Here is a 17,595-nt window from a genome sequence, read left to right as displayed (position 1 = left end):
GAATAAAACCATGCTTTATCTCATCTTCTTAAGGATATAAACATGACAAACATGAAAGTGCTCATTCATTGGTGGGTATTTTAACTCCTCAATAGTCCAACCCTCATCTGCTTTTCCTTAAAATTATTTCATTATTCCAGCTGAGGAGAATTAAATCATGTGAAAAGCCCCATATCGCCTTTCATAGTAGCATTTCTTCTTTCTTTTTCTTTTTTTTGAGACAGTCTCACTCTGTCACCAGGCTGGAGTGCAGTGGTGCGATCTCAACTCACTGCAACCTCCGCTTCCCGGGTTCAAGCGATTCTCCTGCCTCAGCCTCCCGAGTAGCTGGGACTACAGGCGCCCGCCACCACACCTGGCTAATTTTTAGTAGAGATGGGGTTTCACCATGTTGGCCAGGATGGTCTCGATCTCTTGACCTTGTGATCCGCCCACCACGGCCTCCCAAAGTGCTGGGATTACAGGCATGAGTCACCGCACCCAGCCACATTTCTTCTTTCTTCATAAATTTTTTCTGGGCCGGGAACAGTGGCTCACACCTATAATCCCAATACTTTGGGAGGCCAAGGCAGGAAATTTCTTGAAGCTAGGCATTCAAGACCAGCCTGGGCAACAAAGTAAGACCCTGACCCTGTCTCGGCAAAAAATAAAAAAATAAAAATTAGCCAGATGTGGTGGCACACACCTGTAGTCCCAGCTACTCAGGAGGCTGAAATGAGAGGATCTCTTGAGCCCAGAAGGTAGAGGCTGCAGTGAGCTACAATCACGCCACTGCACTCCAGCCTGGGCAACACAGTAAGATCTTGCCTCTAAAAACTAAACAAATAAATAAACTTTTTTAAAAAACAATTTTTTTCCCTTGACTGTATTTTCTAGCACCTAATATTAAATACACATGGTGGTTATTTCATGTTTTCTAGGTAACAAGTAACTAACATAAAAACAAAAAATAAATAAAATACACATGGTGTGTGTTTGATAAACAATGGAATATTTCACCTCTTTCATCACTTAACCTTTGCATATATTAACTCATCTAACTCGAATAACAATTTTATGAGGTAGTTATTATTACTATCTCCATTTTGTACTGAGGAAGCTGAGGCCCAGGGAGGTTAAGTAATTTCCTCATTAATATAAAGCCTCTATGTGGTAGAGCTCAGATTTAAACCCAGGTAGTCTTGGATTCTGCATCTGTGCTCTTAGCAATCATGCCACACTGCCTCACAAACCCAGGCTAAACTTTTGCTTAACTGAGAAATCTTTCCACTGAAAACATGGTTAATAATTAGTTTCAATATATTCAAGTAAACACCAAATTAGTACATAGTTTTCATACCAATTGTAATAATCTCTAAATTCTTCATCTGTTTATCATTCATAACACAGTAATACATTCTTCCTATTTTCACAAACCATTTCTTATATAAATTTCCTAAACTTTACATTTCCTTTCACTTTAAATGGCTCAGTAACTTTCTAATTTTTTCATTCACCTGAAGTTACCGGGTTACTTTCTTCACTGTCCCATTCTTTTCTAAGACAGGGGCTCCCTCTGTCGCCCAGGCTGGAGTGCGGTGGCGTGACACTGGCTCGTTGCAACCTCTGCTTCCCAGGTTCAAGCGACTCTAGTGCCTCAGCCTTCCAAGTAGCTGGGACTACAGGTGCACGCCACCATGCCCCACTAATTGTTGTATTTTGAGTAGAGACAGGGTTTCACCATGTTGGCCAGGCTGGTCTTGAACTCCTGGCTTCATGTGATCTGCCCGGCTTGGCCTCCCAAAGTGCGGGACTACAGGTATGAGCCACTGCACCTAGCCCCAAAACATTGTTTCATTCTATTAAGCATGTAATATACAACTTACCAAATTTTGTAACTAAGTTTTCCTCTTCTTCTAAAAACCATCAATGTTTCAACTTCCCCTTAAATTTTTTTTATTTTATTATTATTTTTTTTGAGGCAAGGTGTCACTGTCACCCAGGCTGGAGTGCAGTGGCACCATCACAGCTCACTGCAGCCTCGACCTCCCTGGGATCAGGTGATCCTCCTACCTCGGCCTCCGGAATAGCTGAGAGTGTAAGCATGCACCACCACGGCCAACTAATTTTTTTTTTTTTTTTTTGGTACTTTTTGTATAGGTGGGGTTTCACCATATTGCCCAGGCTGGTCTCGAACTCCTGGGCTCAAGCTATCCGCCTGTCTCCACCTCCCAAAGTGCCAAAATGCAAGGATTACAGGCATGAGCCACCACACCAGACCTAAATACTTTCTTTTACTGAATGTTAAAACAGTATCAAAGTCAAAAATTAGAACCACTTATTCTGAGTGAAGCCAATAAGCACTTCACCTTTGAAGGAGCTCTAAGTAGAACACGAAAGAAAGTTATCAATATTTTATCTGCTAACATTTACACTGTAACCTACTTAAAAAGTTAAGTTATATGGGTGCTTCCACTTTTGGAAAGTATTGGCTTATCTAAGAAGTCCAGATTTTCTCTTTGCCCTTCTAGAAAACACATACTATCAAGTGTCATCAAATATTCTTCTTATGTTTTATACCATTAAAATTTAATAATGGAGGTGACTGTGAAGGGAGAAAGAACAAAGAGAATACCCAAGCCTAGGTTTAATTTTTAGAACTTCTTGAAGAAAAATATCAAGAAAATAGGAAAACAGAAGAGAATGAACATTACATTTTCTACATGAAATTAAAAGAAAAGAGTAGTTTGAGACAGGTCACTCTGAAAACAAAGTGTCATACTTTTTTTTTTTTTTGAGATGGAGCCTCGCTCTGTCGCCCAGGCTGGAGTGCAGTGGCACAATCTCGGCTCACTACAAGTTCCGCCTCCTGGATTCACGCCATTCTCCTGCCTCAGCCTCCTGAGTAGCTGGGACTACAGGTGCCCACCATCACACCCGGCTACTTTTTGTATTTTTTTAGTAGAGACGGGGTTTCACCGCGTTAGCCAGGATGGTCTTGATCTCCTGACCTTGTGATCCATCTGCCTCGGCCTCCCAAAGTGCTGGGATTACAGGCGTGAGCCACCGTGCCCTGCCCCAAAGTGTCATACTTTTAATAAAAGTATATGGTATGGTTAAAAAAAAAAAAAGCTTCAACTACCCAGACCTCAATTTGAAGCCCAAATGTTATATTACTAATAGTGATACCCTGCACAAATTAATTCTCTGAACCTCCATTTCCTCATCTGGAAATGAGTAGTAATACCATCTACCCTGAAGAATGGGTTATTAGAAGTAATAAGAATACAGCAGCTCAATCATTCCTTTTCTCCAACCATTTCTTACAGTTACCACACTAAGCAAACAGCAAGAACTGACTCACCTCAAGCCATTACATAAAATTTATCTAATGTATTAGACAGTGAGTTACAGCATCAAATAATTCTCATTGTGATGACCCCACATAGACTGTTGTCTTAAAGTCTCTCTGCTGTATTCAGCTCTAAGAAGATGTTTCTTGATGTGCAGTTAAATTTACAATAAATAACCTGAAAATTTTCTCAGGCATGCCAAAAATCACAAGATCTATTTATATATTTTAGCAATCTAGTGAAAACGTTCTTTACTTATCAAGAACTGATGATACTTAAACTTCCTTCCAGAGGTCCCTACTCAGTTTAATTTGTGATAGCACTTGTATGTGAGACAGCAAACACTATACATTTTAAGCAAAGAAAAATACTATAGAAGACTTCATTTTTTACAGAGTTTAAAAGAAAGTTGATTCTGATGTTCAGAAATACAGTGGCTTGGGAGTGGTGGCTCATAACTGTAATTCCAGCACTTCGGGAAGCCGAGGCAGAAGGATCACTTGAGCCCAGGAGTTCAAGACCAGCCTGGGCAACATGGCAAAACCCTGTCTCTACAAAAAAGACAAAAACCACTCAGTTGTGGTGGCATGTGCCTGTAGTCCCAACTACTCAGGAGGCTGAGGAGGGAGGATCACTTGAGTCCACGAGGTGGACATTGCAGTGAGTCAAGATCATGCCACTGTGACCTTGTCTCCCAAAAAAAAAAGAAAGAAAGAAAGAAAAAGATACAGTTACTAAACAGTTTTGTTTTTGCTTTTGTTTTGAGACAGTCTTGCTCTGTCATCCAGGCTAGATTGCAGTGGTGCAATCCTGGCTCACTGCAACCTCCATCTCTTGGGTTCAAGCAATTCTCCTGCCTCAGCTCCCAAGTGGCTGGGATTACAGGCATGTGCCACCATGCCTGGCTAATTTTTGTATTTTTAGTAGAGACGAGGTTTTGCCATGTTGGCCAGGCTGGTCTCGAACTCCTGACCTCAAGTAATCTGCCTGCCTCGGCCTCCCCAAGTGCTGGGATTACAGGCATGAGCCACCACGCCCACTCCAGTTACTAAACAGTTTTATGTGTAACATCACTTAGACTCTATCCTAAGGAAATAATTGTAAATATGAGATGACATTTATCTGCTAGAATATAAATTCCATCTGGGCGCAGTGGCTCACGCCTGTAATCCCAGCAGTTTTGGGAGGCCGAGGTGGGCAGATCACGAGGTCAGGAGTTCAAGACCCGCCTGGCCAACATGGTGAAACCCCATCTCTACTAAAAATACAAAAATTAGGCTGGGCACGGTGGCTCACACCTGTAATCCCAGCACTTTGGAAGGCAAGGTAGGTGGATCACCTGAGGTCCAGGAGTTCGAGACCAGCCTGACTAACAAGGTGAAACCCCATTTCTACTAAAAATACGAAAATTAGCTGGGCATGGTGGCAGGTGCCTGTAGTCCCAGCTACTCGGGAGGCTGAGACAGGAGAATTGCTTGAACCCGGGAGGCGGAGGTTGCAATGAGCCGAGATCATGCCACTGCACTCCAGCCCGGGCGACAAAGCAAGACTGTCTCCAAAAAAAAAGAAAGAATGTAAGCTCCATGAGAGCAGAGATTTTTCTCTATTTATTCATTATCATATCCTCAGTGCCTAGAACAATGACAATCACTTATTTACTGAATGAAAATAAAAAGATCCACAGTGTTACAACAGTAAAAAACAGAAAACACTTATGATACATTATGCATTCATTATAATGATGATGAAAATTTATGATTACATAAAAGTGCTTACACTCATTTATTTAAAAAACATTAACTTAGTGGCCAGGAGCAGCTTATGCCTGTAATCCTAGCACTTTGGGAGGTCGAGGCGGGCAGATCACTTGAGGCCAAGAGTTCAAGACCAGCATGGCCAATATGGTGAAACCCCATCTCCACAAAAAAATACAAAAATTAGTCAGGCATGGTGTTGCGCACCTGTAATCCCAGCTACTCGGGTGGCAAGATTCTATCTCAAAAAAAATGACTAAGTCACTAACTTAGGCATTAAGAAGACTGGGTTCTAATGCCAGCTCTGTCACTAATTTGACCTGTACCTCGGGGTAAAGGACAACCTATTTGGGCTCCAGCACCCTCGTATGTATTATTTCCTCCCCATTTCCTGGCCTTGGCTGGTCTTAATGAGACTGGCTTTGGGTAGACATTACAGTGAGTACATGCCTGAGTTACCTCAGAAAGCAAAGACTAACACAAACAGCAGAGAAAAAGGGGATGCGACCTGGAGCAGATCAAATGCTGCATCCCACTGGACTAGGAGATCCTCAGTGACATGCTCTTCAAGCCACACTGACTCAGAAGCATCCATTTTTAACTCTAGGACCTCAAAGCATCCTTGAACCACTTTACAATAAACAGCATGTAATTTAGGTCATCTGAGTCAAGAGAACAATGCCATCCAGGGTATACCAAAATATCAAGCCCTACTGTCAAAAGGACCAGAAAATAAAGTACAGGTGGAGAGGAAGTGATTTCACCTGCTGGAAATAGAAAAAGTAGATCTGTGTGTCAGCCAACAACTATCACACAATGGAACAGGATGCTTACCTCTCTGCTGGAGGAAAAGAAGCTATTCTCAAGTCCTTAGAATAAAAACTATTATAATCTTACTATATCTATTTTATGTCATCTGAGAGCAATCCATGAGGACAATGCTTCCTCTTTCAGAGAATCTTCCAACTGAAAATCTCAAAGAATTCCCAAGCACCACTTGCCCTTCAACACCTACCTACACCTCACTTCTCTGCCACACACTCACAAACTTTATTAGCATCCACAATTAAAGAACCACAAGGCCAAGCGCGGTAGCTCATGTCTGTAATCGCAGCACTCGGGGAGGCCAAGGTAGAAGGATCACTTGAGCCCAGAGGGTTGAGACCAGCCTGGGCAACATAGTGAGACCTTGTCTGTACCAAAAAAAAAAATTCTTGGCCAGGTACAGTGGCTCACACCTGCAATCCCAGCACTTTCAGAGCCCAAGGCAGGCAGATCACAAGGTCAAGAGATCAAGACCATTCTGGCCAACATGGTGAAACCCCTTCTCTACTAAAAATACAAAAATTAGCTGGGCATGGTGGCATACACCTGTTGTCCCAGCTACTCAGGAGGCTGAGGGAGGAAAATCACTTGAACCCTGGAGGCGGAGACTACAGTGAGCCAAGATCGTGCCGCTGTACTCCAGAGCCTGGAGACAGAGCAAGACTCCGTCTCAAAAAAAAAAAAAAAAAAAAAACTTTTTTTTTAATTAGCTGGGTGTGGTGGCACATGCCTGTGTCCCAGAGGCTGAGGTAGGAGGGTTGTTTAAGCCTGGGAAGTCAAGGCTGCAGTGAGCTATGACTGTCCCACTGCATTCCAGCCTGGGCAACAGGGTGAGACCCTGTCTTAAAACAAATAAATAAAAAACAAAATAAAATAAAACTCTGCTCTGCCACTTCCTAGCTGAGTTACTTTGGGAAAGTTATTGAATCTCTCCGTGCCTCCATTTTCTCACAATTATAAAACGGGGATAATACCTGTTACATAGGATTGTGATAAAGATTAAATTCATCTAGAATGCCTGGGTAAATACTTAGCATAAAATAGATTTCCAAAAATGTAAGGCCAATTTCTACCGAGGCCTATTCCTTACAAAGAAAACTGAAGACACATAGGAATTCTCATTCCTTGTAGTGATCTAAATTACCAAACCATGCAACATCTTAATATAAAAGAGAAATCTCAAGGAAGGAAATGAAGTTACTGCCTCATGGTTTTACTGAGAAGCAGTTTTTAAATTGCAGGTTCACAGAGGGATTTGGGGGACCCATTAATCCCCTGAAATTATACCTGATTTTGAGGCAGCGTGCTACTTCTATACATGTCTTCACTGAATTTCCACTAGCTCCAACCCTATTTCTCTATTCTCCTTTACAGCAAATATCCTTAAAAAGGTGCTATACTCACTCTCTCAAATTCTCCTTTCATTCTCTCTTAAACCCACTCCAATAAGAATGATGAACCAAACCCTGCACTGAAACTAATCTTGCCAAGATCATCTGTCCACATTGCTAAATCCAATGATCAGTTCTCAGTCCTAAGCTGATTTTTAGCAGATTTTTGATATACTTCATCTACCCCTCCTGCTTGAATACGTTTTTCTCATCTGGCTTCCAGGATGCCATATAATTGGTTTTCCTCCTTTTTTGCTGATCTCTTACCAGCTTTTGTTGCTGACTGTTGTCTCAGACTTTCCAACGTCCCTGGACTTTGTCCTTGAACCTTTTCTCTTCTCTTCCCTATACTCCACTGGTAATCTCTTCTGGTTTCCCAGCTTTACTTACACTTGCCACACACTCACAACTAGGTATCTCCAACCCAGGTTTCTCACATGAATTCCAGACTCTTACACCATCTTAAAACTGTCTACTTGGCATCTCCACTTGAGTATCTAATACTACGTTAACCTCGGTGTGTCCAAACTAAGCTCAAGAAGCCAGGTGCGGTGGCTCACGCCTGTAATCCCAGCACTTTGGGAGGCCGAGGTGGGCAGATCACTTGAGGTCAGGAATTCGAGACCAGCCTGGCCAAAATGGTGAAACCCTGTCTCCACTAAAAACACAAAAATTAGCTGGATGTGGTGGCAGGCACCTGTAGTCTCAGCTACTCAGGAGGCCGAGGCAGGAGAATCACTTGAACCCGGGAGGTGGAGGGTGAAGTGAGCCAAGATTGCGCCACTACACTCTAGCCTGGGAGACACAGTGAGACTCCATCTTAAAAAACAAACAAACAAATAACCTGCTCTAAACACAGCCTTCCCATGTCAGCTCCTGACAACCCCATCCTTTGAGCTGCACAGTCCCAAACCTTGGAATCATCCTTGACTCCTTTCTTTCAACCCCTACCCTACAGTGAAATTCATCAGAGACCAGGAATGGTGGCTCATGTCTATAATTCCAACACTTGGGGAGGGCGAGACGAGAGGATCATGTGAGCCCAGGAGTTCAAGACCAGCCTGGGCAACATAGTGAGACCCCATTTCTACAGAAAGTTTCTAAAATTAGCTGAGCATGGTGGCACATGCCTATATTCCCATCTACTTGGGAGGCTGAGGTAGAAGGATCACCTGAGCCAGGGAGGTCAAGGCTGCAGTGAGCCATGCTCACACCACTGCACTGCAGCCTGGGCAACAGAGTGAGATTCTGACTAAAAAAATTAAAAAACTCATCAGAAAATACTGTCACTCCATCTTCAAAATACATCCAGAAGTCATATACTTCTCACAAGTCTACTAGCAAATGGATGTAAGCACCATCATTTCTCACATGAATTATTATCATAATAGCCTCCCACCTATCTCATTATTTCTAGCCTGTTGTCCCAGTCTACTGTCCACAAAGGAGTCTTCTGTCCTTTTAAAATGCAAATAATGCACTATGGGAGGCCGAAGTGGGAGGACTGTTTGAACTCAGGAGTTTGAGACCAGCATGGGCAACCTAAGGAGAGCTGTCTCTACTAAACAGAAATTAAATTTTTTAAAAAAAGAAAGAAGAGAAAATGCAAATCACATCATGTCACTTCTTTGCTCAAAACCATCCAGTGCCTTCCCCATTTCAATTTAAGCCAAAGTCCTTAAAAGGGCCCCAAGAAGCACCTTTACTTTCCCCCACCCCCTTACCGGTGAATATCTACCTCAGAAATCAAAACAGACATCGTAGACTGAATGGGTGGTCCCCAGAAAGATATGTCCAAGTCCTAACCCCCAGTTCCTGGGGACTGCCACCAAAGATTGCCAGCAGCCACCAGAAGCAAGGAGGAAGTATGGAATGGGCCGTCCCTAAGAGCCCCCAGAAGGAACTAACCCTGCCAACCAACACCTTGATTTCAGACTTCTGGCCTCCACAACTGTGGCACAATAAATGTCTGTTGTGTTAAGCCACCAAGCATGTGCTTGTAATGGCAGCCCCAGGAAACTGACACACCACTCTACCCCCTGCTCATTCTGCTCCCACCACACTGTCTTCCTTGTGCCCACTTTAGGACCTTTCCACTGACTATTCTCCTCTGTCTGGGAAGCTCATGCTGCAGAACTCCACATAGCTAACTCCCACACATTTTAGCTTTTTGCTCAAACATCATCCTATGAGGCCTATCCTGACTCCCCTATTTAAATTGCAACAACCACCATCTTTCCACTTCTTTCAAACTCCCTTACAGTATCTATTTTTTTCCATAGCATCTATCATACTCTAATTTACTACATAACATTCTTGTTTATTACCCATTGGATTCCATAGAATATAAGCTCCACAGAGGCAGGGTTTTTAGGTTTGCTTGGAGTTTTTTTTCTCTTTTGTTCACTGGTGTATCCTAAACATCTATAGACTATGACTGGCAGATAGTAGCTATTCAATAAATATATGCTGAATAAATCTGTTGAACGAACATGTATATGTATATGTCTTTTTCTGGAAACAGAATCCACAGTTTTATCAGATTAATAAAGTGATCTGTTACCCAAAAAAGGTTTCCAAATCTTTGTTCTCAAGCTTTAAGTGGTTAAGGAAAAGGGAATTCTATCCTAAAAGACCCCAACTCTAAAAAAAAGCAAACAAAACCCCAAAAACACTCATACTATGACTTCATATCTTACAAATGGCAGACACAAGTTTAAATTTCATACTCCCAAAACCAAATTTTGCTAAAGAAAAAAAGACAGTCCACTACAATTTAATGGCTTGACAAGTACCTTCACCCACTTTTCACAGAACCTTGTACACTAAAAGGTGTACCCAGGATGAGCTTATGTCTCTACTGCTTAAGCAACAAAGAGTGGCCAGCAGTGTGAAGCATTCACATAAGCCAGTCAAAGTTCCACACAGCTCAAGAACAAGATCCAATGCTCCACCTAGGTAAAATCCTATCCAAAGTAGGGGAGTAGAACCAAAGTAAATCATAAACTGTCTAGCATCTATCCTTACTATGGAATAAGATGTTTACTCAAAATACAACATTGTTTTTAAGACCTGGAGAAACCATAGAAGAGAAGTCATTTACACGCCCCTTCAGTATGAACCATAAAGCGTAACAATGAAAGGCAGTCAAGCATAGGAAAACCTGTTAATGGATTTTGATAATAGCAGAAAGGCACCCACTACATTCCTTATTATTGCTGCAACATATTTCACAGTTACTACTAAACAGGTCTAGGCTGATACGATCACACCAAACACCAGAATTCAGCATATTACTTATCCAAGCATACATTCTTCAGACGTATCTTTTATATTAAATCAATGACCATTACAGAGGAAAATACGCACATCTGCTGTTCTATCTTTCTTGTTCCATCGGCAAGTGGATTCACAATGCAACCAAGTCCTAGTCCTTACCTTTCCTGGTTCCATTCTCCAACAAAGGAATTTCAAGGATACAGAATCTATGACATACTTTGAAGAAAAAGGCATTTTAAACTCCAATTAACTCATAATTTGCCTTGAGCTGCTTTTTTTTGAGACAAAGTCTCGCTCTTGTCCCCCAGGCTGGAGTGCGATGGCACAATCTTGGCTCACCGAAACCGCTGCCTCCCGGGTTCAAGCAATTCTCCTGCCTCAGCCTCCTGAGTAGCTGAGACTACAGGTGCCAACCACCACGCCCAGCTAATTTTTGTATTTTTAGTAGAGACAGGGTTTCACCATGTTGGCCAAGCTGGTCTCGAATTCCTGACCTCAAGTGATCTGCCCACCTCGGCCTCCCAAAGTGCTGGGATTACAAGTGTGAGCCACCGCGCTCGGCCTGCCTTGAGCTGTTTTTTTTAAATACTGGTAAGACTTTCACATCTCAGAACACATCATTTTATCAAATCCCAAACCCAACCACTCTTCATCACCTCCACGACTACCACGCTAACCCAGGCCCACAGCATGTCCCCTGCAGAGTCTGGCCACACTCCTCATCAGTCTGCCTGCTTCCACTCTGACTGGCAGCAGTCTAACTTTCTTTTTTTTCAACTTGAGAGCAGTTACTGTTTATTTAAACTGATCAGACTAGAAAAATAATTGTGGTAAACACCTTGGTTCATTCTTCTAAGAAGCCTGTGGATCTGGTCCTCCCTGTTGCCAGCACCTCCACCTTCTACAAAATGGGTGGTTTTTCTTCATTCTACCTTGTGGAGAAAATAATTTGAAGGGCCACAGGAAGTTATTTGCTTCTTTAAAGCATTTTCCAACAGTATAGATGTCATGAATCAGATCCTCCATGCAGATGATGCCATATTTACCAAGAGACAGAGCAATCAAAACGTTATCTGTCAAAGCAGTTTGCTTATTCATCTTGCCATAACCACGCTTGTAGATTAGTTCATTTACTGACTTCAGATTTGGGTTCTCCCATGTAATATATGGCTCTACAATCCTCAGCATGTTAACTGAAGCCTTGTTGAGCTTCACAAAGGTTCCATTGAAGATTTGACAAAGGCGAAGAAGCTGCAACACCTTTCGGACCTCTGGGCTCACACCATTGATACCTCTGGTCCTGATGACAAAGGCCAATTTGGGTTCTGCAGGTACATAGAAGTTGCCAGCTTTTCTTGCCATCCTTGCCATTCGAATTTCAGTTCTGTGCATCTGCCTATATTCCTTGTGATAGTGCTTTGCTTTTTTATAAATAAGCTTCCTCTTTGCCTTTCAAAGGATGTTTTGGGCAAACTTCTTTCTGAGGCGCTTGATCTTCAGCTCTGTGAAATTCCTTTGCTTTTTCTTAAGGGTTTCTGGCACAGCAGGAACCTTCTTCTCTTCAACACCCTCCACGGTTCCAGCTGGTAAAGAGCGCAGTCTAACTTTCACACAGCAGCCATAGTGATCTTTATAAGACAGAGATCAGATTCTGTCACACACCTGATGAAAACCTTCCAGTGGCATTATACTTGGAATGAAAGCCAGAGGTCTTAGCATGGTCCACAGGGAACTTTATGACCTGGCTCCTGCCCCTCTTTCCTAGTATCACCTCCTACTGTTCTCCCAGAGTCTTTCCACTGTTCCTTGACCAAACCAACAGGCTTCCACCTCGGGACTTTTGCACCTGATGTTCCCTCTGCCTGGAAAGCTCTATTCCTATACCTCTGCATGGCTCCTTAGCCTGTTCAAGGCCTTGTCCAAATGTCACCTCTTCAGAGAAGCCATCCCTAAATAACCTACTTAAAATGGTACCATCCGTACACCCTGTCAGTGTCTCTCTCTTTGTCTGAGTATCATGGTTGCCTCATTTTATAATTTGTTTAATCTGAGTCAGAACTTAAGCACTTATTTCCCTGTAAAATGAAATCTGGGCAGAACAAATGCTATTTTATAGGCCACTCATTTTGAAGTTAAACACAATATATAAACAAACATACACACCTTTAAAAAAAACCGTGCTTTGGCCAGGCACAGTGGCTCACACCTGTAATCCCAGCACTTTGGGAGGCCAAGGCAGGTGGATCACCTGAGGTCATGAGTTCCAGACCATCCTGGCCAACATGGTGAAACCTCGTCTCTACTAAAATTACAAAGATTAGCCAGGCGTGGTGGTGGGTGCCTGTAATCCCAGCTACTTGGGAGGCTGAGGCAGGAGAATGGCTTGAATACTGGAAGCAAAGGTTGCAGTGAGCCGAGATCATGCCACTGCACTCCAGCAAGGGCAACAGAGGAAGACTCTGCCTCAAAAAAAAAAAAAAAAAAAAAAATTTGTGCTTTGGTGTATGGTTTTCCTTTATCGTTCTTAATTTAATATTACCAGCCTGGGCAACACGGCAAAACCCCGTCTCTACAAAAAATAAAAAAATTAGCCAGGCATAGTGGTGCACACCATAGTCCCAGCTACTTGGGAGGCTGGGGTGGGAGGACGGCTTGAGCCTGGGAGGTCAAAGCTGCACTGAGCCATGATGGTGCCACTGCACTCCAGCCTGGGTGACAGAGTAAGACCCTGTCTCAAAAAAATAAAAGCATTAAAAAGGAGTGCTGTATGTACAAGAAGTTTATGGTTGTAGTACTAGATAGAGTACAAAAAAGAATAATGGAAATAAGCCAAGTGCCCAATAATAGGAAAATACTTAAAGAATATATATGTGAAAAAAACATAATACAACCATGTTATGTTAATATGTTATAATAACATCATAATGTTATAACAATGTAGTAATTTTTAATATATGTTAATAATGACTACATAGAAGCAGAAAGGTGTTTATCAAGGAGTTTTTTGTTGTTGTTGTTGTTGTTGTTTTTTTTTGAGACAGAGTCTTCCTCTTGTTGCCCAGGCTGGAGCTCAGTGGCGCGATCTCGGCTCACTGCAACCACCACCTCCCAGGTTCAAGCGATTCTCCTGCCTTAGCCTCCTGAGTAGCTGGGATTACAGATGTGTGCCACCACACCCAGCTAATTTCTGTATTTTTAGTAGAGACGGGATTTCACCATGTTGGCCAGGCTGGTCTTGAACTCCTGACCTCATTATCTGCCTGCCTCCGCCTCCCAAAGTGCTGGGATTACAGGTGTGAGCCACTGCGCCCAGCCAGTGTTGTTTTTTTTTTTTTAAGAAGCTGTAATGATAGTAACAAAGAAGTCCAACTTTTATATTGCACAAATATTTACTAACCATGTAGCACGTATGTGCCTGACCAGCCCTGACAGATGAGGATTCAACAGCAAACAAGACTCGTCCCTGTGCTTTCAGAGTGCACAGGGTAGCAAAGCCGCTGACAAGTACAGGTGGAATTACAATGAGGCATAATAAGAGATGGCTCGGGGGAGTACAGGGGCCAGGCAGAGCACCCTGGGCACAGCCCTGAGGCTTTCCAAATGAAATGATCCCGAAACTCAGACCTGAAGCATAAACAGGAGCTAAGAAGCAAAGGAGGGGGAGATAAACAGGTATGAATCAGTAGGTACTCGGGGTGAGAGGCAAGAGAAGACATGAAACAGAATATGTGAACTATTATTTTTTAAAAAACTAAAATAACTTCTATATTTGATGGCAGAATTTTTGGTAAAATTTGTCTTGTATAAAATATGATACTAGGCTGGGCACAGTGGCTCACACCTGTAATCCCAGCATTTGGGGAAGCCGATGGAGTTCGAGACCAGCCTGGGCAATATAGCAAGACCTCCTCTCTACCAAAAAAAAAAAAATATATATATATATATATATATGATACTAAATGAAAGCCAAATACTTTACCAACCACTCTGGCTTCTCAAAGCTTATCTGTCCTGTGGCTACTACCTCTCTTTCCTTCAGCCTAACCTACTATCTGACCAAACACAAGCAGTGGCAGGAAGCAATTTTAACACATCACACAGATGCACACATAACTCTTTATCAGGACTGACCAACACACTTCCCATCCCCACATTACAAATTTGGGGCCAAAATTACTCAGACAGATGTGTACTCTCCAGTCTCTGGCTGACGTGCTACCTTATTACCTCGCCCCAATTCCCTTCAGGTGCCAACAGACACTCCGTGCCTAGCATTCCAAGCCTGTCTTCTTTGGTCTACCTAACTTATCTGGTACTATTCCTCCCCACAAATTCTGTACTTCAACCAGGTTATCTTTACTGAATGCTGCGCATACCATATGCATTCCTGCCTCAGGCCGACCCCTGGCTGGACTGTCCTAACCTGCTCTCCCAGTCTGCTATTCAAACAGCACCCATTCTTCAATGGACCACTCAGCTTTTCAATGGATCTTTGGTCAACTTATTTAATCCACACCAATCTCTAACCTGAAACTGAACTAAATTTTTTATGCTAAACAGTAAGTACTTGGTTAAATTCCACTTTTGTTCTAGAAATCTCTAAATGTTGTATTCTTGCAAGGCTTCCCTCCTAAATTCTGAGGCCAAAGACAGTAACTTTTATTTCTTTTGTAACCCACTAACAGCAACATTAAACTTGGAAAACACACCTCCCACACCTGTTGGCTAGCTGACAGATCCTGGGTGGAAAGATGAGCCAGAGAGCATTCAGTGCCAGTTGCTTTTCTCTGAAACTGTAGGTTCAAGCACCAAGATTAGGACTAGACTTATGTGCTCCTTTGAGACAGGAAATGGCATATGTACTGATAATGCGAGATAGTTAAAGGACACCCCCCGCAAAAAAAAATTAAACATGAGGAAAAACATGTGTTCCTAATGTGGGCAAACCCCACCATATTACAAGTCTCCCCAGTACCTTCTATACTATGTAGCTAATAATACAAATAAATAATTAATCTATTTGATAAATGAATAGATTTAATACCACTAAGAGAAATATGAAGGTAATAGGTATAACCAACAGCCTAGAGTTTAATAAAGCTCCAAGGTAATCCCTGTGTCAGTTTAAAAGATGCTAATAAATTATTTTTACAGTTTTTCAAATCCTTCATATAGAAATAAACTAAGCCATTTTCTAGAAAGAAAAAAGGTCAGGCTTTACTTACAGAGTCTTGCTCTGTTATCCAGGCTGCAGTGTAGTAGCACAATATCGGATCACTGCAATCTCCACCTCCCAGGTTCAAACAATTCTTGTACCTCGGCCTCCCGAGTAGCTGGGATTATAGGCATGTGCCACCATGCCCAGATAATTTTTTTGTATTTTTAGTAGAGATGGGTTTTGGCCATGTTGGCCAGGCTGGTCTCAAACTACTGACCTCAAGTGATCCACCCACCTCAGCCTCCCAAAATGCTGGGATTACAGGCATCAGCCACCGCACCCGGCCCAGGCTTTACTTCTTTAGGGAGACAGGGTGGCAGGGGTTTCATAATGAACTAAAAAACCAAATACTGTGTCTCTTTCATTTGGCAAGAACTCCTTTTCCAAAGAAGGGACTCAGAAAAAATGAAATTACTTATATAATATCTGAGAGAATATTCTTAAAAGACAACAAAACATACAGAAAGGTATTTTGGATTCAGGAGAATATAACCTCTTCCAAAAAGAGATTTACTCTCTACTCCCTAGGAACTATTGACATGGAAAATCCCACTTAAGTTACATGAGGTCACACACCCACCACAAAGGTAGCTACCTGAAGGTGGTCTGCCAAGATAAACACCAACTTGTTAACTCCCTAAGTGCTACGCAAATGCCCAAGATAGTATATGCACACTTAATGACTCTCTAGATTGTTGGAGCATCATGTTTCTACTATTACTACAGTTCTTTCAGTCTGTATTTTAGTGGGGTTTTTTTCATATCTGTTCCCCACTTTTCGTCATGACCTCCAGGAGGGTAGGGACACATCTTACTCATCTTTATATCCCCAATGCCTAGCATTATATCTTGCAAGAGACGCTAAAAAAATAAAATTCTGCCAAATGAATGGGCAAGCCCAAAACATCACTCAGATAATCCCTTATTAACAGCCAAATGCCCAGGGGAAGGGAGACTTAGATGACAGCACCTTCCTAGAAAATATGGCCTGAAATTACAGATCATTTCTACAACAAGTTACATTTCACTTACTAAGTAACTGGTCTATCTTTTCAGAATAAATTTTACTTTTCATGATCAGTGTAAGTATATGGGAAACATGATTATTCTGAAATCTCTTCTTTTCAAACTAAACACATAGCTCCTGGGCACCCATAGGAATCATAGGAGAAGAAGAGGGAGAGGCAGTAGACATTAGTTTCAAACCTATAACTCTTTAAGAGTCAAACAAAAATAGAAAATACTAAGAAAAGAAAACTTGTCAGAAACCATTTAAAGACAAATAAAGGACACCATCATCTCCCAGAATTTATCATCAACAGAACAGGTGAAGCTTAACAAAGATAAATTAGGCCAGGCATGATAGTTCACACCTGTAATCCTAATACTTTGGGAGGCGGAGGTCGGAGGATCGCTTGAGCCCAGGAGGTCAAGGCTGCAGTGAACTATGATTGCACCACTCCAGCCTGGGCAACAAAGCAAGACCCTGTCTCAAAAGAAGAAAAAAAAGAAAAGAAAAAGATAAAGTATAAGAGCGCCTTCTTCACTTAATGAAGCCCAAGTTATAAATTCTTATAACCCATTAAGTTTATAATTGAAAGAGTATCAAGCATATAGCCTTATCTATGCACATAAAAACAAACATAAGTTCAGTAATTCATACCAGAAACCAGGTAATCACAAGTCCAACAGTTTACCTTATCTTTGAAATACACTATGTAGTTGGCTAATTTCACAGTAATCAATTCTTACGGGATCCTCTTATAATAGCCACTCAAGGAGAAAATTTCAAATAC

At 42.0% G+C, this 17,595-nt stretch overlaps 2 protein-coding genes across 10 annotated transcripts in view; both read right to left on the bottom strand.

The window, feature by feature from the left end:
• The window catches only part of RERE (arginine-glutamic acid dipeptide repeats), a 466,431-nt gene that overhangs the window by 423,491 nt on the left and 25,345 nt on the right, over nucleotides 1-17,595 (bottom strand). The gene's annotated exons all lie outside the window — the stretch shown is intronic.
• Nucleotides 2,735-17,593, bottom strand: LOC129059746 (large ribosomal subunit protein uL30-like). The gene has a single exon (XM_054557026.2). It carries the CDS (start codon nucleotides 11,971-11,973, stop codon nucleotides 11,434-11,436), a length of 540 nt encoding a protein of 179 aa, XP_054413001.1. The 5' UTR covers nucleotides 11,974-17,593; the 3' UTR covers nucleotides 2,735-11,433.

This window comes from Pongo abelii, chromosome 1 (assembly GCF_028885655.2).
Source record: "Pongo abelii isolate AG06213 chromosome 1, NHGRI_mPonAbe1-v2.0_pri, whole genome shotgun sequence".
Taxonomy (NCBI): domain Eukaryota; kingdom Metazoa; phylum Chordata; class Mammalia; order Primates; family Hominidae; genus Pongo; species Pongo abelii.
This window is presented reverse-complemented; position numbering and strand designations above follow the sequence as displayed.

Excerpts from the sequence above, each read along its gene's own strand:
- LOC129059746 (XM_054557026.2), bottom strand. The coding sequence starts at position 11,973 with ATGCACAGAACTGAAATTCGAATGGCAAGGATGGCAAGAAAAGCTGGC.